Genomic DNA, 23,664 nt, shown 5'->3' on the forward strand with positions numbered 1-23,664 from the left:
TCCCCCATGATATTCTAGTAATTGTCTCCTGGCTGAGTATCCCCATGTATAAGACAGGAAGTGGGCAGTTACTACCAATATATAATATGTTCTTAATATTGCCTGTCAGAGATAGAAAATCAATGTAAACAAGTTCTAAAGGTTTGTTAGTGCAAATATTCTCCAGATAAGTCATGTTACTTTGCACACATTGAGTACAAAATCTCATACTACTACTACTACTACTACTACTACTATTTTTTCTTCTTTTTCTTCTTCTTCTTCTTCTTCTTTTTTTTTTTTTTTTTTTTGGCTAAGGCAATTGGGGTTATTTGTTCAGGGTCACAGAGCCAGGAAGTGTGAAGTGTCTGAGGCCACATTTGAATTCAGGTCCTCCTGACTTCAGGGCTGGTGCTTTATCCACTGCTCTACCTAGCTGCCCCAAGTCTCATATTTCTATATGATATTTGTGGCCATCATGGGGCACAAATCTATTTACTAGCTCTATGGCTTCTCTAATTGTTAAAATAAGCATTTCTTTATCAATCATCTTGGGAGAAAAAAAATCAGAACAAAAAGAAAAAACCATGGGAAGAGGGAAAAAAAAGCAGAAAAAAAGATTTACATTGAATCTCCATAATTCTTTTTCTGGATCAGATAGCATTTTTTATCCAAAGTTTATTGCAACTGCCTTGGATCACTGAACCATTGATAAGAACCAAGGCTTTCATAGTTGATTATCATAATTCTTGCTGTTACTGTGTACATTGTATTCTTGGTTCTGTGTATTTTACTTAGCATCAATTCATGTAAATCTTTCCAGACTTTTCTATAATCAGCTTGTTCATCATTTTTAATAGAACAATAATATTCCATTAGCTTCATGTACCACAACTTGTTCAGTCAATTCATAGGCATCTACTCATTTTTCAATTCTTTGCTACCACAAAATGAGCTGCTACAAACATTTATGCACACTTTTTTTTTTTTTTTTTTAACCATTTTCTTGGGACACAGACCCAGTAAAGGCACTGCTGGGTCAAAGAGTATGCACAGTTTTAAAGTCCTTTAGGCAGAGTTCCAAATTGCTCTCCAGAAAGATTGGATCATTTCACAACTCCACCAACAATGCATTAATGTTCCAGTTTTCCCACATTCTCTCCAACATTTATCATTATCTTTTTCTGTCACCTTAGCCACTCTGAGAGGTGTGAGGTAGTATCTCAGAGTTGTTTTAATTTTCATTTCTCTAATCAATAGCTACAGCATTTTTTCATATGACTAGAGATAGCTTTAATTTTGTCATCTGAAAATTGTCCCTTCATATCCTTTGACCATTTATCAATTGGGGAATGACTTATATTCTTATAAATTTGACTACAGTTCTTTAATATTTTAGAAATCAGACCTTCATCAGAAACTCTATGAAAAATTTCCCCAGATTTGTAATGCCCATTTAATCTTGCTTCTGTTGGTTTTGTTTGTGCAAAAACTTTTTAATTTAATGTAATCAAAGCTATCCATTTTGCATTTCATAATGTTTTCTAGTTCTTCTTTGGTCATAAAGTCCTCCCTTCTCCAAAGATCTGATAGGTGAATTATCCCTTGCTCTCCTAAGTTGCTTATCCTGTACCTATTTTGACCTTATTTTGGTATGGGATATAAGATATAGATCTATGCCAAGTTTCTGACATATTATTTTCCAGTTTTCTCTGGCAATTTTTGCGAAATAGTGGGTTCTTATCCCAGAACTATACTGGGATCAAATACTAGATAATTATAGTCATAGATTATTGTATCATGTGTATCTAACCTATTCCACTGATCCATCACTCTATTTCTAGCCAGTACCAAATGGTTTTGATGACTGCTACTTTATAATAGTTTTAGGTCCAATACTGTTAAGCCACCATGCTTTGTATTTTTTTCTATGAATTCTCTTGATATTCTTGAACTTTTGTTCTTCCAAGTGAATTCTGTTATTTTTTTTTCTAGCTCTATAAAATAATTTTTTGGCAGTTTGATTGGTATGGCCCTGAACAAATACATCAATTTAGGTGGAATTGTCATTTTTATTATAGTAGTTCAGCTTACCCATGAGCAATTGATATGTTTCCAATTGTTAAGATCTGACTTGTGTGAAAAGTGTTTTGTAATTGTGTTCATATAGTTCCTGAGTTTGTCTTGGCAGATAGACACATAAATATTTTACTTTGTCTACAGTTATTTTAAATGGAATTTCTCTTTCTATCTCTTGCTGCTGGGTTCAGTAATATATAGAAATGCTGATAGTTTGTATGGGTTTATTTTATTTTCTGCTATTTTGCTAAAGCTGTTAATTATTTCAAGTAGGTTTTTGGATGATTTTCTAGGATTCTCTAAGTATACCATCATATCATCTGCAAAGAGTGGTAGTTTTATTCTTGTTCTGATTCCTTTAATTTCTTTTTCTTTTTTTATTGCTAAAACCAACATTTCTAGCATAAGACTGAATAATAATGAGCACCTACTCTTGTTTTATCCCTGATCTTACTGTGAATGCACCCAGCTTCTCTCCATTACAAATAATGCTTGCTATTAGTTTTAGATACTGTTTTTTTTTATTTTAAGGAAAACTCCCTTTATCCCTGTGTTCTCTAGTGTTTTTAATAGAAATGGGTCCTATAATTCATCAAAAAAATTTCTGCATTTATTGAGATCATATGATTTCTGTTGGTTTTGTTATTGATATGGTCAGTATGGCAATAATTCCTGGTAACTGCATTCCTGGTATAAATCCCACTTGGTCAGAGTATATTATCCTGCTGATAAGTTACTGTAATCTCTTTCATAATATTTTATTTAAAATTTTTTTGCATCAATATTCATTAGAAAGATTGGTCTGTAATTTTCTTTCTCTGTATCAGCCATACTTGGTTTAGGTATCAGTATATGGTTTCTCTCTTTATTCATATGTTCAAGCTTCCATGGCCATAAATACTCTGGATAGTAATGACTGCTTTTTGATACCATGTATAGGATCAAGGAATATCTAACATAGACTTTTCAATAGAGTGGCCCTTGAATCCACTGACTTTATTACTTATGTAGCTTATATTACTTAAACAATCTTTTGTTAGCTATCTACTCTCTTTTGCCAGTCTTCTACAGACAAATGAGATAAATAGGATTCACTCAATGAATGAAACCAAGTATTTGTATCCTGCTAGTATGGTACCGGGGGAAGTCCCAAACTCTCATTTATCAATTGTTTGTATTCCAGCTCCTTAGTGTTACCAAAATTTTGATGTCATGTAGTCTTTTGGGCTTAATCCAGTGACTGCCATATAGTAAGCATTTAATAAATACTAGATTATTGGATGCTAGTTAGAGCATCTGTATATATGTTACTCTTCCCTAGCTGAATTGGTGTTGAACTCTTGGTTGGTTCAAATTGGTAGTGGTTAGAATATTAATCAGTAGATTATTATCCAGGTAATTTTTAGTTTCCTTAATGTGAGGGAGTCTGCTTTGTGAACGAAGTAACAGGTCTGTCAGCCAGACCTTTACTGGTAAATGCAACTAATTACAAATAACCATCATTTTCTTGATACAAAACTGTCCCCAATCTCTCCAAACTTGTATTTACATACAGGACAAAAAAGGCTTATTTATAAGCCAACATGAGTCATTGCATGAGGAAGCTAACCAAGTCTCTGAAAGCTTGTTCATGTCTGGCTATTCACTAACCTAAGAAAGATTTTTATTAATTTAAAGACAATTTTGTGTCCCTTATTTGATATTTTTGTGCCTCCTCAATTACAAAAGCTTGATGTCATTCTGTGGCTTAGCAACAGCAGTATTGTTTAAAAACAACAACAAAATTTTACTAATAATCACAAAATCCTACAAAATTCTTTAATTCTTAATCTTTGGACATAGCCAGGTTATAAATACTTTTATTTTTTCTGGGTCAGTACTCACCCTTATTGATATATAATGTAACCCACATATTTTGCTGAGCCTTTTACAAAATTGCCATTTGTTAATGGAAAGTTTTAGTCATTTTCCTCTACTTGATCCAAAACATTCCTCATATTCTTCCAAAGTCCTCTCAAAGCCATTTATGTTATCAAGGTATACTGACATTTGCAGATAGTTCATGTGACAGCTTATTTTCTCTATAAGTGTTTGGAAAGTGTTAGGAAAGTTTTTCCAAGATGCTTTGGGGCATGCACTCATACTATTGAAAATCGAACTAGGTAAATGAAAGTAATCTTGTTTTCCTCTGACATAGAGATCTGATAGTAAGCCACTGTCCAATACTGCAGGTCCAATACTGAAAACTGCTAACATGGGGAAAGAACTTTCTAACAAACAATCCAGAGCATCATGAGCCTTTGTATATTCTTTGGTATGCTGGTCTACTTTGGTTCTTTTTTTTTTAAAAATGTGGCAATCAACATAATACATATTTTTTTCACATTTTTTGAGAATCCTCACTATATGTATGGGCTCATCTAGGTAATAATGCCATTTATCAGCAGATTCTTGAAATATTCTCTATGATCAATCATGACAAAGAGATTTTTCTAGTTCTTTCCCAGATTGGTTGTGAGTCAGTGAGTTGGCTCCTATGAGTAATTCCTTAGGTACATTCCCATCTCACTCCAGCACTGAAAATATATTTGTCCTTTTGTTAAATTTCTGTCTGAATCATGCCTTTTTGCCACCCTGGAACTAGGGAATATAAAAATTAATTTTTACTGGTTTTACTTCAGAAATTTAAGGGACAGGGCTCTTATGCTCTTTACTGTAACACTATGCTTCACGCTATCCTGCATGCTTCTGCATAAGCTGCACAGATGATCAAGATGCAGGGATTAAGTTTCAACATTATTTAAAAGGATTCTAGTATCTTTAAAAGACTGGAATTGGTTCTAATCAAAGCTGACAGTATATTTGTACTGGCTGACTATGAGCTGTTCAGCACAAGAATATATATTACTTTGTTGATAATATTATTATCTTTAAGGAATTCTGAAGTTGCTTCAAAGTAATCTGGATAATTTTTCTTATTCAGAGTTCCAAGGTCAAAACATTCAATTATACTTTTTTCAAAAGTTTCTCAAATTCACCTTTTTTTGGGGAATATATCCATATAATGTCTGCAGTTGTTAATTTTTGCAGTTACCTTTTTATAAAATCTTACAAATCCTGTTGGAAAGAAGCTCATTAGGAAAGGCTGATAATATGGTTATTGATTACAGGGACTGGTATGACCTCCTTCTGTCTCCATTTCCCAAAGCTGATTGCTGATTGCTTTAGTCTTCAAATTTTATATGACTTAACATTCTTTTCCTTGAAGAATGGATCTCCTCTATAATTGGAATCTTTTTCTAATTTCTTCTTTTAAAAAAAAATCAAGTTTATTTTATTGGCAGGTCTGCATTCTTTCCTTCCCTTGTACACCCATTGAAAAGCAAGAAAAATAAAAACTATTCTAAAATATATACTTAAGCTAAAGAAATTCATGTATTGTCATGCCAAAAAAAAAAAAAAAGAAGAAGAAGAAGAAAAGACTCAATTTATACTTTGTAATCTATCTGAAATTGAGTAGAATGTTTCACTGTAAAGTCCGCTGGAATAGTGGTTGGTCACTATGTTGAACAGAGTTCTTAAGTCTTTCTTTCAAAGCAGTTTGTCTTTATAATATTTTGTAATTGTATAAACTGTTCTTCTGGTTCTGCTTCATTTTGCATCAATTTTTATAGTACTACATCATTCTATCATATTTATACACTATAAACATGTTAAACTATTTCCCAATTGATTTGGAAATTGGTGAGGGGTTTCCAATTCTTTTACACTATAAAAATTGCTGCTATAAAATCTTTTGGTACATGAGTCCTCTTTTTTGTAAAAAAATAATCTCTTTGAAGTATAGATCTACTAGCATTATCATTGGATTGAAGGATATGTAGTGAAATAGCTATGTAGGCATTATTCCAAACAAGTTTCCAGAATGGATGGGCCAATTCACAGATCCCCTAACATGTATGTTATATTAATATACTTGCTTTCCCACCACCTTTATCAAATTTTTCATTTTGTCAACTTTGCAAGACTAATGGATATGAAATGTTATCTCAAGTTTAATCTAATAATTAGATTAAGGATTTAGAGCATTTTTTTCATAAGATTACTGATACTTTAGATGTTTTCTACTGAAAATTCTCTATTCATATTTGAATAAATTTGATTGTTTACCAAGGATAATGGTTTTTATTCTAGGAAATGTGAATCATTCCTCTATATTAATTAAAAATAAAGCCTTCAAAAGAGAATACTGAAATGACAAGCATGTTGATTTCAGAAAGGCCTGGAGAGACTTACATGAACTGATGCTGAGTGAAGTGATTATACACAGCACCAGCAAGATTATACAATGATCAATTCTGATGGATATGACTCTCTTCAATAATGAGATGATTCAAACCAGTTCTAATTGTTTAGTATTGAAGAGAGAGGACTGTGGGAACCGAGTGTAGACCACAACATAGCATTTTCACTCTTTTTATTGTTGTTTGCTTGCATTTTCTTTTGCTTCTCTCTTTTTTTTTAACTGGTTTGGTTTGATTCTTCTTGTGTAGCATGACATTTGTATAAATATGTATGCACATATTGGATTTAACATATATTTCCACTTTGTTTAACATATATTAGACTACTTGCCATCTGGGGGAGGGCCTGGGGAAAGGGGGGGAATATTGGAACACAAGGTTTTGCAAGGGCTAATGTTGAAGAACTGTCCACACATATGTTCTGAAAAATAAAAAGCCTTAATAAAGAAAATAAATAAATTAGAACTTACTGCAAAGATTTCTTCCCAATTCTTTGCTTTTCTTCTATTTTTAACTGTATTGGTTTTCCTTGTGCATAAACTTTTTAATTTTATGTAATCAAAACTGTCAAATTTTCCTCTTGTAAAAACTCTTTTGGATCACAAATTCTTATACTATATAGATCTGAGAGGTATTTTCTTCCATGCGCCTCCAAATTGCTTATGTTGTTACTCTTTATAACTAAATCATGTACTCATTTGGAACTTGTCTTAGTATACTGTATGAGATAAGTTGTTCTGTGCCTGATTTCTGTTAGACTACATCCCACTTTTCCCAACAGTTTTTGTCAAATAGTGAATTCTTGCTCCAGAAGCTGGGATTTTGGGGTTTATCAAACACTAGGTTATCTGTTTATTTGAATCTATATAATATGTAGCTGATCTGTTCCACTAAAAAAATTTACCAAATTGTTTTGATGATTACAGCTTTTTAGTATAGTTTGAAGTCAGGCAGTTCCTTCCTACTTTTAAAATTCCCTTGTTATTTTTTACCTTTTTCCTCTTCAAATCAGTGATGTGAATTTCAAGCAGAAATGAGGGTACATATATATCCTTGAAGGTTGCATTTTGACTTAGAAAACCACATTAATATTACATATATGTTCAATTGTATTTATACTTATTTTGTTAAATTCCCAATTGCATTTTAATCTGGCTCAGACTACATTCAGAAATGTATTTGTTTGGCACCTCTACTTCTGACAATGTTATTTTTTTCCTAGTTCTCTAAAGTAATCCCTCAGAAGTTTTATTGATCTGAAACAGGATAAGCAAATTAATTTAGATAGCACTGTGGTTTTTATTATATTGTTTTAGCTTACTCATAAGCAATTAACATTTCTCTGTTTTTGTGTAGATGTTTGTCATGTATATCTGTGTAGATTTGTATAGATCTGTTTTTGTGTAAAAAGTGTTTTGTATTGTGTTCATCTAGTTCTTGTGTGTATTTTGTAAGTAGGTAGACTACCAAATATCTTATGCTATGTGCAATTTTTTAAATGGTATTTCTCTTTCTATTTGTGCCATAGAAAGATTTTGGTAGGATCCATTCTTTTCCTTTTTTTCAGTTTTTATAGTACTGAAATTAATTGATTTTTTTCTAATATACAGTTATTTAAGTGTTCTTTTCCCTGATCTGTTATGTAAGCAGTTTATAGTTTTATAAATATAAATACAGATCATTTAGATTGTAAGTTTTGTTAGAACATAGTTGGATAAAATGTTTTCTAACAATTTCTTTCATTTCTTTTAAAAATGATGGTGAATTCAGCATTTTCATTTTTTGAGACTGGTAATTTTCTTCTTCCTTTTATTTATTCATTTATTTTTAGAAACTAGGTAAGCTTATGGGTTGTCCAATTTATTTGTTTCTTTAAAAAAAACAGCTCTTAGATTTGTTTATTAAATAAGGGATTTTTTTTGGGGGGAAGTAGGCTTTCAATTTTGCTCATGGTTTGTTTGATTTTCAGGATTTCTATTTTGGTGTTTCACTGTGATTTTCATTTTTATTTAGTTTCCAAGCCATTGAACAATATAATAATGGTCCCTGTGTCTCACTTGATTCCTTCCTCTTTGGCTTTAGAAAGTTTATTCTAGATGAAAAATTCTGAGTTCAGTCACAATCATTCAAAGTCCCCAGAATTAGTAATTCAGAGATAGGAAAATTTTCTACACTTGGGCAGCAGGTGGGCTATCTGTTTTTTCTTATCATTATTCTTATTTCTAATTAACCTTGGCTTCATTGTAGTTTTGGCAAAATTCAATTTATTGAGAATATTTCAATAAAGAAACAGCAGATTTTGTTATAATAAGTGTAGACAGACAGGCATTGGGGAAGGAAAGTTAGAGAAAGAATCTTCCTCTTAGGACTTTTCTTAACCCAGTTCTCCTCTCAGGAAATACTTAAAGAGCCCATGACTCTTGCCTTCTCCATTCTCTGTCTTTTGCTCCTTAAAAATTGTGCTGGAAATGTCATTCTTGCTCTCATCTCTGGAATCTAGGCCCTCAGAAAGTCTGCCTCTGGTTCTGATATAACTTCCTCTTTTTATACTTTTTTTTTCTCCTGTAAAGGGAATCACCAATTTTAGTTATTTTAGATGATGACTTACAATATAGGGGTTAAATAGCGTTAGCAGCTGATGGATTAAAGTGAGGAAAAAGATGGTAGGGGGATAATTCTGAACACTATGGTCCTGAACTGAACTAAATGGTAACAGTATGAGAGAATAAGACATACATAAGAGAGATCAAGAAGATAGAAATGACAAGATTTAGCATTGGGCTGAATAGCTAAGATGAAAGTTAGGAGTTATGAATTCATCAAGGCTGTGGGATTAGATAACTGGGAAAATGATGGTGAAATTGACAATAAAAAGGAGGTTTAAAAAGTCTTCCGAAGAGAAGAGAGTTGGGATAGAAAGAAAATTAGTTCTGTCTTGGTTGACATTCAGTTTGAAATGACCACAAGCACATCCAGTCTGTGGTGTCCAAAAGGTAACTGATAATGGAGAACAGGAGTTCAGTAGAGAGATTAAGGCTGGAAAATATCATTTTGGGAATCATGTGCAGAGATTAAAATTGAAATTATTGGGGCTGATGAGCTCTCCAAGTGAGATAGCATAAAAAGAAAAAAGCAAAGAGGATTCAACTGAGCCCTAAGGGATACCTACAATTAGTGGGCATAACATCATAAAGATCCAACAAAGGAAATAGAGGAATAGTTGGACATATAAGACAGATAGTGATCAGAAAGCAACATCACAAATACCTATAGAGGACACATACCTAGAAATAGAAAGTGATCAACAGTGTCAAATGCTGTACAGAGGCCAAGAAAGACACATTATGAAAAGATCATTAGACATGGAAATTAAGAAATCACCAGTAAGTTTAAAGAGCCCAGTTTCATTTGAATAGTAACACTGGAAGCCAGATTGCAAAGGAACTAAAAAGAGTAAGGGAAAAGGAAGAGAAGGTATTTACTATACACAATTTTCTCAAGGATTTTAGCAATGAAGTGCAAGATAGATACGGGACTACAGTTGATGATACTATATGGTACAGTCATTAAATATTGATGTCACATTTAAAAATAGTCATTTTAGTGTTACATGGATTTCTTGAGAGTATCATCATGAAATTTTCTTTAAAAAAAGCAAGAAACCATAAAAACAGGATTTTGTTAAATTAAAGGAAAGGAAGTGATTACAAAACACTAACATAAATGAACAACTGCCATATTCTGGATCAATAAGCATTTTTAAAATAATCACTATATATATATATATATATATATATATATATATATATATATATATATATACACACACACATATACATATACATATATATATGTATTTTCCTTAGTCATAATGAAAAAGACTTTTAAAAATAATTTAAAACACTCTCATAAAATGTGTGAAGTGACCCAAGCACCAGAAGATTATCTAAAGGTAATATTGGACTTACTTTAAGTTGCTAATTCTAGTTTCTGCAGCTTCTGTAATCTTTTTTGTTTCATCTTTCCATCGGCTGGTTGCCTTCTGTTGAGCTACTAATAGACGTCTCAATTCAACAGTGGAATTGTGATTACTATCTTCCAGCTCTCTCAAACGAATTTCAAATCCATGCTCCTTTACTGAAAATTCATGTTCCATTGTGCTGATCTAGTGAACAAAATGAATATATTGTTTCTCTTTTCATTTATTCATCACTATAATGATCAACCATGTGAGCAAATGGAGATAATCACTATGCCATAGATATTTTTAGTTCATGAAATTAAATTATGAAATTTGTTATAGTTGTTAAATTCCTTAAAATTAATCCAAAAATAGAAGATATAAATTGGTAAAGTAAAAATTCTTATATATTTATAATTTTTCAAATCAATAAATACTTGGTTAAGTGCCTATTATGTATCAAGTATGCTAGGGGTTAAAGAGATGAATTAGAAGCCTTCTAGGGGCCTATATTCTTACAGAGATGATACAATTTGCACAAAGAACTGTCATACAAATTGGAATATGATTTATATATATGAGTAGCATTTAAAAAGTGTTACAGAAGAATTAAAGTGGTAAAGAGAGATTCTTCTCTCTAGAGGATAAAAGAAGGCTTTATGGAGAAGGTTGCATTTAACCTTAACCTTGAAGGATGTGAGGAATACAATAGACAGGAAAAGGATTCAGGTGGATAAAATGGAGGATATAGAATACACAAAAGTTTAGAGGTAGGAAAATGGGAGGAGGGGACCTAGTGAGTAAGAATTACAAAAAAGTAGACTAATATGACACATAGTTGAAAATGTGAAGAAGAACAAAATGAGATAAGGCTAGAAAGTTGGTTGGCACTAGATTAGGAAGACCTTGAATATAAGGCATTTGGAGTTGTTTATAGGTAATAGGGAATCACTGAGATATGATCAGAACCATATATGGTGAAAATTACTATGATTTCTAAACAAGGACAGAATGGTTACTATGAATCCTGAGAGCAGAATTGAAGTAAAAGTCAAGAGTTACTTAGTCCAAGTAGTAAAAAAACAGCAAGATTAAGAATAAGGAGGCTTTTGGTGGTGTTTACAGGCCCAAAATGAGGAGAGAACAAAGCATGGATTTCATCCAGGGGTGCCACTGTGAATATCAGGACCTGGGATTTAAGTCTAGAATAACAAAACATCCAAGAAAAGGACCTTTCTGGACAGTTTGAAGTTCTCAGATAATGGTGAGCAGAGCTTTTAAAAAGAACCTTGTCTGGAAGACTGACCAGGATATTGGAGTATGAGAAACAGTGAAGTTCAGTTTGACTTACATTTTTCTAGCCAATCATTTCAGATTCAATCTACAGAACAGTGCCCAAGGAAGAAGCTATGAAGCAGGAATGAGCTAAAATATCAAAATTCAATGCTCTGAGCTGTGCTTGCACTTTGGATGCTTAAGGATAATCAAAGACTCAGTATTAAGTGTAGATTAGCTATAAAGGGTTATCACGGAAGGACCAGGAATGTGGATCCAAAACCCAGAGCTCAGGGCTAGGCCAGAGGGGCTGAGAAACCCAAAGTAGATAGTTGGGAAAATGACAAAAAAAAAAAAAAGGTTTTTATGAGGTCAGATATGCTTAGGACCCAGACCCAGATATAGAGAATGGCTCTAAAATATCTACAGGCAAAGCCTCAAATAAAAACAACTTGTTCAAAAAAAAAATCAATGATAATGAGAAATGATGCAAATGTTTAAGAATGAGATTATAAATTAAATAGGAAAAATGAAGGGAAGAATTGGAGGAGAGATGAAAACCATGGAGGAGAGTCTGGGAAGAAGGATTGATGACTTGATATATATAAAAGGTATAGAGTCTTCGCCAAGTAGAAGACTAACTGGGTATTGGAGGTTCCAGAGAGAAAGTAGTGACTTCATGAAACAAGAAACAGTAAAATGGGGACAGGGGATTAGGAAAGTGGAGAAGTCTGTGGATACACCCCTCAGACTTTAGAAATATCTGATCAGCATCAGAAATAACTGATAATGGAAGACATAGGTAGGAAAGACAGTTTAAGAATCACTGGACTACCTGAGAGCTATAAACAAAAGGAAAGCCTGGACATCATATTCTAGGAAGTCATAAGATAAAACTGTCCATGTTATTTTAGAGGGCAAAGTGAAAATATGGGGACTCCACCAGTCACTTCCTGAGGGAAGCCCCAAGCAATTTCCAGCAATGCCATGGCCAAAATCCAAAGCTTCTAGGATGAAGAGACAAAACTGCAGGCAGCTGAAGAAAAAACATTCAAATACCAGGTAGACACAGTAACAAACAAAATTTAGCAACTTCATCTATAAAATAGCGGAGATCACAAAATACAATATTCTGGAGGACAGAAACGTATGAACCATGAATAACTGAGCATGATCTTATAGGGGGAAAATGGATCTTTAATGAAGTAGAGAGTTATCTAATATAATACCTTTGAAGCACTGCTTCAGTTGCTTTGTCAAAAATGCCAAGCTGCTTCATTTTTAGAAAGTAATTTTTTTTGGTATAAAGTGAAAGAAATTATATTCAAGGATGTTCACTTGGTTAACTTTCTGAATGATTATCAGTGTTTTCTGATAAGTAGAAGGAACAAGAGAGCTTCTAATATTGTTTGCTATTCTCTTAAATATTCTTTGTACTAGAATTTTCACTGGCAGACATAGATCCCACTAGGTCTTCACAATACCTTTAATTTGGCTTTTTGTTGAGCCTCCAAAGCAATTTTTCTCAAATTCTCAGTGTCTTTTTGCAACTGTTCATTTTCTTGCTGAAGTTTCAGTCTTTGTTCACTGACAGTGCCACAGTTCTTTCTTTCAGACTCTAAAACGTCCTGAAGCTTTTGAATCCTTTCCCGGCTACGTGACATCTCTTCTTCAGAACTGACAGAAAACAAAACATCCCACTTAACGATTTGCTATAAAATTCTAGAAGTGAGCCCACATTTTCAGTGTTTTATTTTCTCTTTCTGGAGTCATTTAATTACAATTCACAATTATGCTTTTTGTTTTAAAAAGAGTTTGATATAATAGGTATGTTCTATATAAAACAGATGAAAAGAAAAGCAACTAAATTAAACTGCCTACTCATCCTTAAAAACCAGTTTGCAATCTTTCAAATTCTGTATGTTAAATTTAAGAGACTGGATACATGAAGTTCATTGTGTAAGGAGGATTAAATGGGGAAAAATTCTAGGTGACAGTAAATGGGGGAGTTCAATGGAACAATATTACAAGCTCCTTTATTTTATCACTGAATTCAGTTACAGGAAAATATGCCAGCCAAACACATTAATAGTGGTTGGGATTCTAGTGAGGGATAAATTTTTGCATTGTCCCCCTGAGGTTTGCCCAACTTTTTATGAAATTGTAATAGTGGAACTATAAATGCACTCAGATTTCTTGGATTTTGGAAAATGTTTTAATGGGTTGCAGTACCCATTAAAATACAAGAACAATGTGCAAAAACTCCTCTCCTCTAAAAACACTAAGAACTACATAAAAATTTCCCTTTTTAATGCCATATTCTAATTCCCACATAATACAATCACTATAATATTCCAAAATTGTTTTTTTAACCAGTCCTGCTTACATTATGAACCACAATTAATGCTGTTAAATAGAAACAGACTTTAAATGGAGCCTATGATTCTGCTCCTTTGGCAATAAGAGTAACCATGGAGAGAAATGGTAGGGTGAGCATGTGGTATACAGATGACAGCTGAGATTATGATGACCTAGAGAGTTACAGGTTCAAAGTTACTTGCAACAAAAGATGTTCATACAGAGAATGAGTGTTTGAAACATCAGTTCCACATAAGTGAATTGTTATGACAGTAATGGGGAGTATGAGAGACTAGGAACAGTCAGAATGGTTCGACATGTTTTACAGTGTGGCTGCCACCTAATTTGTTCTTAGAGATTCCTTAGGACCTTCTGCCAGGTTGCACTGAGATTTTCCCAAGGCATAAATCTAGGGATCTGCTGATTCTAACTACACACTACTTGCAGAAGATCTTAAATGAACCATTGGCAGAAGTTTGGAAGACTTTATGTGCAAATCTAAAACAAAAGCTCAACCTTAGGAAGCAAAAGAGCTGATTTTATTCTCTCTTATTTCTGTGCTTTGTTCTTGCCAAATTACATACCATATTTAAAATGATCTTAAACTAATTTTTCTGTGTTTAGACAAGCTACTGGTGAAAAAATAGTATTAATACTGTTCTATTTTTCTAAAACCACATTTCCCATCTTTCAGTGAGGGGAAAAAACTAAAAGCATTTTAATCAATATGTGTGGCTTGTTGCTTTTAAAAAGCCTTCTTCTTGGCTATATATATGGATATCAGAATTTTTTTTTGCTATCTAGTCCTTTTACTGAAACATCTTTTAATAGTTTTAATATGCAACAGCAAAACCTATAACTTCAGCAAATAAAGATAACTGAAGTATAATAAGTATCAATATGTACTTTAAAATTGTCTTTACATAAATTTTCAATAGATTATTGTTTTAAATAATCTAAAAATTAGTCTTTACTCTTCATTAGAAGATAAGGATTTGTATATTATTTTTAAAATGTATAATGTGAAAAATAACAACCATGATTTTTTAGCTTGAATATAATAAAAGTCCACCCTATCCCCCAAAATTATAATTTGCACACAAACAGAAACATTTATCTAAGTATATTTTGGAAAATTCATTTCGTTATGCCTACAGGACTGATAAAAATGCTTTTGTATATATAAAAAGTGTACCAGATCTGGGACATTATCATTATACTGTGAGAAAATCCTATATATCAATGCAGGTGGATATCTGATCTATCCTTTAGAGTCTTTCTAGTGTTTCCTGGGTCTTTGAGAAGTCACAAAATTAGAATAGGTCAGAGATAGGACTTGAACCTGGAAAGATCTTTCTGACTCTGAGATGATATTTTTTGTATGATATTAAGACATCTCTTTAGACATACACTTATTATTATGAAATGCAAAATATATGGCAATTATTTCTCTGTAGTTCATTATGAAAGTGAAAAACGAAAGTGAAAACTTTTTACTTGATATTTCCCTTTAGTGACAAAAATCCTTTAAATAAGTTTAGAATATGTACAAAACTGAAATAAGTCTGGCAGTACAATTTTATGGCTACATCTTTAAAACAAGTTGGTATGCATGCCACATGATAAGAATAATGGCAGATTCTTTAGTATTACAAGCAGCTCTTGTGCATTAAATGGGTTGTGTTTCCAAATTTCATATATGAGTCAATTATTTGGAATTCAGACCTGATCTTGGAAACAATAGGATTCAAATTTGTAACATATTCATTATTGTTGTGTTTGGTTGTGTCCAACTCTTCATGAACCCATGAACCCATTTGGAGTTTTCTTGACAAAGATCCTGGAATGGTTTGTTTGCGATTTCCTTTTCCAATGGATTGGGGAAATAGAGGGTAAGTGACTTGTTGGATCACTAGGATCACAGGATCATTAGTGAATGTCAGAGGTCACATCAGAACTCAGGTCTTGCTGACTCTAGGTCCAGCACTCTCTCCACTGAACCACCTAGCTGCTCTATATTCTTATCTCAGTTAACCAAAACTTCTATACACCATATGTAGTTTAAGCATAGCACTGCAGGAAATCAGTATGGAACCTAATCTATGACAGCGTTGATGTTTCTATGGGATGACACATTCACAGTTCCAATTTGGTAACCCCTTTTCAAAAAACCCTAAACATGCATTTTTTAGATTTAGGATCCCCCATTATTCTAAGTGTGGTTAACTGTATGATGTGGAGCAGAAATTCCACCAGAACAGAAAATAGTGAGGAAGGGCAGCAAGCTTATCTCAGACTCCTCAGACATCCCTTTCTTTTCTTTCTGAGTCTAAGGATTCATTTCCTTGTTTTCATTTCAATTGACTGGGATTAAAAAGCTGCCTCATGCACTTTACTTCCCCTCTTTCCTTTTTTTCTTTCTTTTCTTTTTTTAACTTCCATCAATTAATAAACATTTACTAAGCACTTAGCATATATAAGGTACTTTACTAGGCAACAAAATAAAAATGTAACACTTCTTAGAATGCTAAGTTTCATTTAAAATATAGTAATTTTCTATATTTATTAAGGCTACCACTGATCCCTTGGATTTATGAATTAAAGGCTTCCTCTTCCCTTCATCCTCCTTCACATTACATATCTAATGAGTTGTCTAATCTTGTCATTGCTATTTCCACAATCTCTCTCGTATTCCTCTCCTCTTCATTACACAGCTAGTTTAGTCTCTCATTTTCTCTTTTCTTGGTTATTGCAATAATGTCCTAACTGTTCTCCCTCCCTCAAGTGTCTTCCCGTTACCATCCTCTCCTTAGCTGCTAAACTAATTCTCCTATAGCATACTTCTGACCATATTAGTCAATAAGCTCCCCATTATCTCTATAATTAAATAAAAATTCTTCTATTGGTTTTTAGAGCCTTTTGCAACATAGCTGAAATCATCCTTCTATTTCTAGCCTTATGACACTTCTTTTTCACACACTTTCTGGTCCAGGCAAATTGGTCCTCTTCTTACTCTTCACAAATGGCATTCCATTTCTAGCTTCTTGTATATGCTGGTATATGCTGATCTCCCCTTTTGGAATGTAACCTCCACCTCTTAGAATCACAGGTTTCATTCATCAATACTCTTGGAAAAAAGGGTATTTTAATTTTATACTTATATCCCCAGTGCCTAGATTATGTTCTCTGTGATAAACTATTTTAAAATAACAATCATGGGGAAAAAAAGCACACCCAAAACTAACTGGTACAAAAGCAGTTGCCAAATTTCATCACTATAGCACAAAAAGATTTAAAACCTACTAAGTTATGCTTCTACAGAAATCTATCCAAATTTGGATGTAGTTAGAATTTTATCACTCAATTCATTTACTTTCTTTTTTGATCTGATTTTTTTTGTGTGAAGCAAGAGAATTGTATAAATATGTTTACATATATTGAATTTTTTTTTTTACATATATTGAATTTAACATATATTTTAACATGTTTAATGGACATTGGATTACTTGCCATTTGGGGAGGGGGTGGGGGGAAGAAGAGGAAAATCTGAAACATAAGGCCATGCAAGGGTTAATGTTGACAAATTATCCACGCATATATTTTGGAAATAAAAAGCTTTAAATTTTTTTTAAAAAGGAATTTTATCAGTCAAAAAGATTAAATAAAAGATGATCAGAAAACTCATAGCACCAGATAATCAAGATTTTATAGGTACAGAATTATATGACATATATGTAGATTACTACTTACCTTATCTCAAGTTGTTTAATTCTGTTTTGTGCTGTCTTAAGTTGTAACTGAAGATTATCCATGTTATGTTCCGCATTTATGCACCTTTGGTGCATATCTTCTAGCTTCCTACAATCACCTTCATTTCCTCTGCCTTCTCGATAAATCTAGATTATAAGATAACAAAGTTTTGTAGTAGAAGGGATCTTAAAGATAAATCTATTCTAATGAATTTTACAAAGAAGGAAACTGAGACCCCAAAGGTAAAGTGACCTGCCCAGCATTGCAAAAAGCAGACAAGATTCAGTCTCAGTTTCTACAAACTTCAGTAGTCTGGATACTCACTCCACTGCTATAGAAGGATATGAAACTTATGGTAAAAGTTATGAGGTATTAAGCCCTGAATGCATCAAAGATATACTAATTACAGTGGTGATTTCTGAATTTTTCAAATGAGAATTTTTCCTTAACATTAAAACAAATGGGAGACTGCATCATGATTGGAGTTGTACTATCAGTATGCATTAATTAAAACTACCTGACAAAATTTTTATGAATTCATTATTTATAAATTAATTTGTATTTTATTAATTATAAGACTTTCTATATTTGAAAGATAGTAATGTGTGTACATATACATATATTATGTGTATGTGTACACACATATATATAAATATTTTACATATTCAATAAATGGAAGGTGTATTTGCAGACTTACTGCAATAACTCTGTGGTCTGTGAATTAAGAGAAAAGAAAGCACTGAATGGCATTGTATCTCAGATGACAGGGTTTCAATCATTTAAAATAGTAACAATATGGTTTTTTTTGTTTTTTTTTTAAAACATGATTTCATTAGAGGATTATATGGTCTTTAGTTTTTCCAAGACTTTCTTTATTAGGAAAAGTGAAGCAATAAGCTACCCAAAGATAATTTCAGGGTAAAAGGCTTCATTCATTTTGAGATGCATTTTTAAAGATCTCATTTTTACAGAATAAGTTTAGCATCATTTTACAGATAAAGTTTATCATATAGTTCTTGGTAAGTTGATAGGGCCAAAAAAATTAATCACCTGATGGCCAATGTGCTACTCATATTTACACCTAGCTCAAGCAATCAATTGAATCACAAATACAGTTTATCACCAGACCTATAAATGAAACCTTTCCAGTTTGGTGGAACTGCAAGTTTGCCCCCAGAAGATTACATCAAGAAACTATCAGTGATTAGGTTTGGTTATTTTACATAAGCAAAATGGACTGCCGAAGGTTGAAACTGAGGAAATTATCATCAGCGGCATAGCTATGTGTCCAAAGAAGGGAACCTTCAAATTATTCTAAGATCATTAAGTCATTCTAATGTTATTATATTATAATATATAAGATAAGTAATTACATATAGTGGAATGTCAATAAAAACCAAATAAAATTCACCTTGAAATTTTCTTAAATCACATAAAATACAGTACAGCAGCTTTAGACAGAAAGGGGCTAGGATCTTTTAAAAGTAGGCAATTAGAGAGCAGATGGATCTGAGATGGTTACTATGGAAACATCTAAATGTAAATTTTATTTTTCACCATAGCCAGCTAAGCTAGGAGCAGGAAACTAGATTTCTAGTGAATAAAAGAAAACAAACACAGGTGAAGATTTAGTTCACAATAAAATTAATAATTTAGGAAAAAATAATCTTGAAGATTTCATACATAAACATGATTATATTACAGGGTGATCATAGCATATAATAGTTTCTTCTTTTCAGTTTACTGTGATGCATGATTGGACAAAAAGAAGTGAAATAAAGTACAACAGGGATCTTTTAGATGACCAGGAATACTAAGAAGGTCATGTAGGCTGAACTATTCATTAGTTCCTTAAGCTTAAACGAATGAATACAGTGTTGATATGATCAAAAGTAGACTTTAGCACAAGATTCAGCATGAAATATTTACATTAGGAGGTAAGACTTAGGAAATTATCTATTCACTCTCCCTAGTCTCCCTTGTGCTTATACCTCTAGTATAAACTCATTGAGTGAAACGGTCTACAGAATCAGCTAGTTATTTAGATTTCCTCTTTGTCTGTCTGTCTCTCCTCTCTCCTTTGTCTCCCTCCTCCCTCCCCTGACGACTATGCTATACTACGCTATACTGTTGGGATATAATGATACCTTAAAGTGTTGTTGAAAGGATCAAGTGTAACATATTCCAAATTTAGATCTGGAAGAGACCTTAAAGACAGGTGAGGTCTCAGAGATGTTAAGTGTTTTACTTGCCCAATGGTTACCTAGATAATGAGAAGTAAAGGCATAGTATGAATCAGAGTTATTTCTATTCTATACCATGCTCTTTCCACTAATAAAATTAGTTTGCCTTAAAGATGCCCAAATGATATGCCCTTATGAAAGCCCTTTCTTCCCACCTTGGTTGAGGAAAGTACAAATGTATCACTTGACATTAAAAAACAAAATGATTATTTATTATTATGTTTCAAAGCTGTTCTTATGCATAGATGGAATATCATGGCTTGATATTACTTTTCAAAAACAAGACTTATCTATACTCCAAGTTCCTTTTCTTACTTGTTTCTTGAAATTATCTTTCATTTTACAATTGGTGATAACTTTCTTCTTTTTTTTCTTTATTATCAGAGTCTGGCACAGTGTTTAACACAAAATTGAGTATTTAACAAATTCTTGTTAACTATTGACTTGCTTAGAAAAGGCAAACATCGCTATAAAAATGCTTAACATTCACAACAAAATGTAAATGGTTGATTTCTGAGTCTTCTCTAAGTTTTGTTTCTGCTTTTGTGTTTTTAAAAAGGTGAGAAAATGAACATGGGTGTAATGAGAAGGCCTGACCTCTAAACAGGAGATAGAAAAGAATGAGTCCCTGAAGAAAAAAAATCCTTACTCATGCCTTCATATTTTTTTTATTTTTTTATTTTATAATAACTTTTTATTGACAGAACCCATGCCAGGGTAATTTTTTTTACATTATCCCTTGCACTCACTTCTGTTCCGATTTTTCCCCTCCCTCCCTCTACCCCCTCCCCTAGATGGCAAGCAGTGCTATATATGTTAGATATGTTGCAGTATATCCTAGATACAATATATGTTTGCAGAACCAAACAGTTCTCCTGTTGCACAGGGAGAATTGGATTCAGAAGGTAAAAATAACCCGGGAAGAATAACAAAAATGCAGATAGTTCACATTCATTTCCCAGTGTTCTTTCTTTGGGTGTAGCTGCTCTGTCCATCATTGATCAATTGAAAATGAGTAAGGTCTCTTTGTCAAAGAAATCCACTTCCATCAGAATACATCTTCATATAGTATCGTTGTTGAGGAATATAATGATCTCCTGGTTCTGCTCATTTCAATTAGCATCAGTTCATGTAAGTCTCTCTAGGCCTTTCTGAAATCATCCTGCTGGTCATTTCTTACAGAACAATAATATTCCATAACATTCACATACCACAATTTACCCAACCATTCTCCAATTGATGGGCATCCTTTCATTTTCCAGTTTCTAGCCACTACAAACAGGGCTGCTACAAACATTTTGGCACATACAGGTCCCTTTCCCTTCTTTAGTATCTCTTTGAGATATAAGCCCAGTAGTAGCACTGCTAGATCAGGGCATAATTCCAGATTGCTCTTGAGAATGGTTGGATTCGTTCACAACTCCACCAACAATGTCATGCCTTCATATGAGACAGACTTTTAAGAATTTATTTAATTGAAGCCAGTTTCAATGATTTCATGATGAAGTAAGCCATCTACATCCAAAGAGAGTTCTGCAGGAACTGAGTGTGGATCATAACATTCTAACTCTTTTTGTTGTTGTTTGTTTGCATTGTTTTCTTATTTATTTTCTTTCCTTTTTGATCTGATCTTTCTTGGACAGCAAGATAATTATACATATATGTTTACACATATTGGATTTAACATATATTTTAACATGTATAACATATATTGAATTACTTGCCATCTAGGGGTGGGGGTGGGGGGAAAGGGGAAAATTTGGAACACAAGACTATGCAAGGGTCAATGTTGAAAAATTTTCCATGCATATGTTTTAAAAATAAAAAGTTTTAATTAAAAAAATACCAAAAAAAGAATTCATTTAAGAGCTTCATGATAAGCATTTTATGAGAAAAGATGTTTTTCAGTAAAGATAAAGTTATCATTTCCTGATTTTATTCTCTTAAGATTTTTTATGGATCTAATATTAAAGGAAAAGACTATTTGAGCAAAACATAATAATGACAAATTATTCTGCTGATATGATATAAGTAAATATATGCTTCATATAGTTATATTCAGGTACAAAACATGAGAATTTCACAAAATACATGATTTTAAAAAATTTAAAGGTCTTGTCATAGATGATAGGAAATATGTTTTAATATTGGTTAACTAATATTTAAATGCAGGTTTGAAATGCTTTTGAATGGAAGAAAGGTATTTATTAAGGGACTATAACAGACCTCTTTGAATACACTAATGAAATAAGACAATGACTATGAATTGCAAAGTTGAGTTCTTTGTTTTTACCTTTTCTAGTTCTTCTTCCACTGCCCGCTTTTCTCTAATAGCCCATTCAACTTGGCTCTGTTTGTCTCCACATTCCTATAAAATGGATAAAGAATATTTGTAAAAATCTATATTCAAAAGATATATGCCCCCAAATAAAACTAGTTAATATTATAAAGGGTTTCCTATATAGGGCCAAATGAATAAAGGAATCCTTTCAGATCCCTCTAGCTGCTAATGTTGATTGTGCTTACGGTGCCAAGCATTAAAACACTACAGGCCATTTTCAATGCAATCCCTGGCCACACAAAAGAAAGTTATCTAGCAATCTGCAATAACTAAACCAAAAGATGAAGAGTGTCTACTATCTAAACTATGATAGGCATTTGAATAAAAAGTCTACGAAATTAGTTCATAATTGGACAGACAATATGATTATACAGATGGGAAATTAGCTAATCAACGAACTGAATGATGGAAATAAAATGGACAATGTTTACAAAAATCACAAGCTACTCTATAACACAAAACAGAATCTTCCCCCCCACCTTTTTTGAAGACTTGTATTCTTTGAGTGGTCCTATACATTATAAATTGTGGAATAGATTGGGTAGATCCTGAATAGAGGATCTATGGAAGACAATGAAAAGAAATTACATAGGATGTGAAAGTGTTATTAGACTGTTGAAGGACTACCCATATGGATGAAATGAAAGATCTCATTGAAGTACTTGTACATACTATCAGTTCATGGGAAGTACAAAAAAATAAAGTTTAAGTTGTTCAGTTAATTAAAGAACTCCAGCCACATATGAAAATGTTCAACGTGTTGAAAAAGAATCCATACTCCAAAATATCAAGAATCATTTCGAACTAAAGAAGGATTAGGGGCTCTAAGTTAACAGGAGGAAAGAGAAGTTTTAGAACTCTTAGGAAGAAAAAAAATGAATCTCTCCTTGCCATATTGTCTTTTCATATGTTTTTATCAGAATCATTTTAAAATGATAAAACCAAGGAACTGAAAAAACTCTCTGTGAGATTATACTCACTGGATAGCCATGTAAGTTAAAAAAAAACCTTTTAATTTAACTACTACTAATTCTTCCCTCTACCCCCAAAGTTAAAGTATTAATAACTGAAAATGTTTCCTCAATATAAAACACTCCTGTGTAAAAGTCTGTGTGCTTAGGATCAGAATAGGTGATAAGATTCAATATTAATTAATGAGTTCAAAACAGAGAATCATAACAAAACATAACAAGTCAGAGAAGTCATAACAGTATAATGGAATGCATGGAATAGTAAAAATAAATCACTGGAGGAAAGTGACTTGAATAGAGGCATGTGTAATGCTTAGAGATGATATGTTGTTAATGACTTCTACTTCTTTCAATTTATCTATATTACAACTATATGTTATAATATATTTTCTTGAATTAACAT

At 32.6% G+C, this 23,664-nt stretch overlaps 1 protein-coding gene across 4 annotated transcripts in view; it reads right to left on the reverse strand.

Moving 5' to 3' along the window:
- The window catches only part of SCLT1 (sodium channel and clathrin linker 1), a 186,011-nt gene that overhangs the window by 56,741 nt on the left and 105,606 nt on the right, over window positions 1–23,664 (reverse strand). For 3 of the 4 annotated variants that reach the window (XR_007948243.1, XM_051965365.1, XM_051965367.1), the window contains exons 15-18: window positions 22,243–22,317; window positions 17,707–17,852; window positions 13,083–13,275; window positions 10,331–10,527 (exon numbers count right to left, since the gene is read on the reverse strand). Coding sequence is in view for 3 of the 4 variants with exons in the window: in XM_051965365.1 (XP_051821325.1) it covers window positions 10,331–10,527; window positions 13,083–13,275; window positions 17,707–17,852; window positions 22,243–22,317 (611 nt within the window). In the remaining variant the exon portion in view is untranslated. Of the gene's footprint in view, window positions 1–7,066; window positions 8,925–10,330; window positions 10,528–13,082; window positions 13,276–17,706; window positions 17,853–22,242; window positions 22,318–23,664 lie in introns of those variants that run through there. The other variant, XM_051965366.1, reaches the window with a different exon arrangement.

This window comes from Antechinus flavipes, chromosome 6 (genome assembly GCF_016432865.1).
Source record: "Antechinus flavipes isolate AdamAnt ecotype Samford, QLD, Australia chromosome 6, AdamAnt_v2, whole genome shotgun sequence".
NCBI classification, from domain to species: Eukaryota; Metazoa; Chordata; class Mammalia; order Dasyuromorphia; family Dasyuridae; genus Antechinus; species Antechinus flavipes.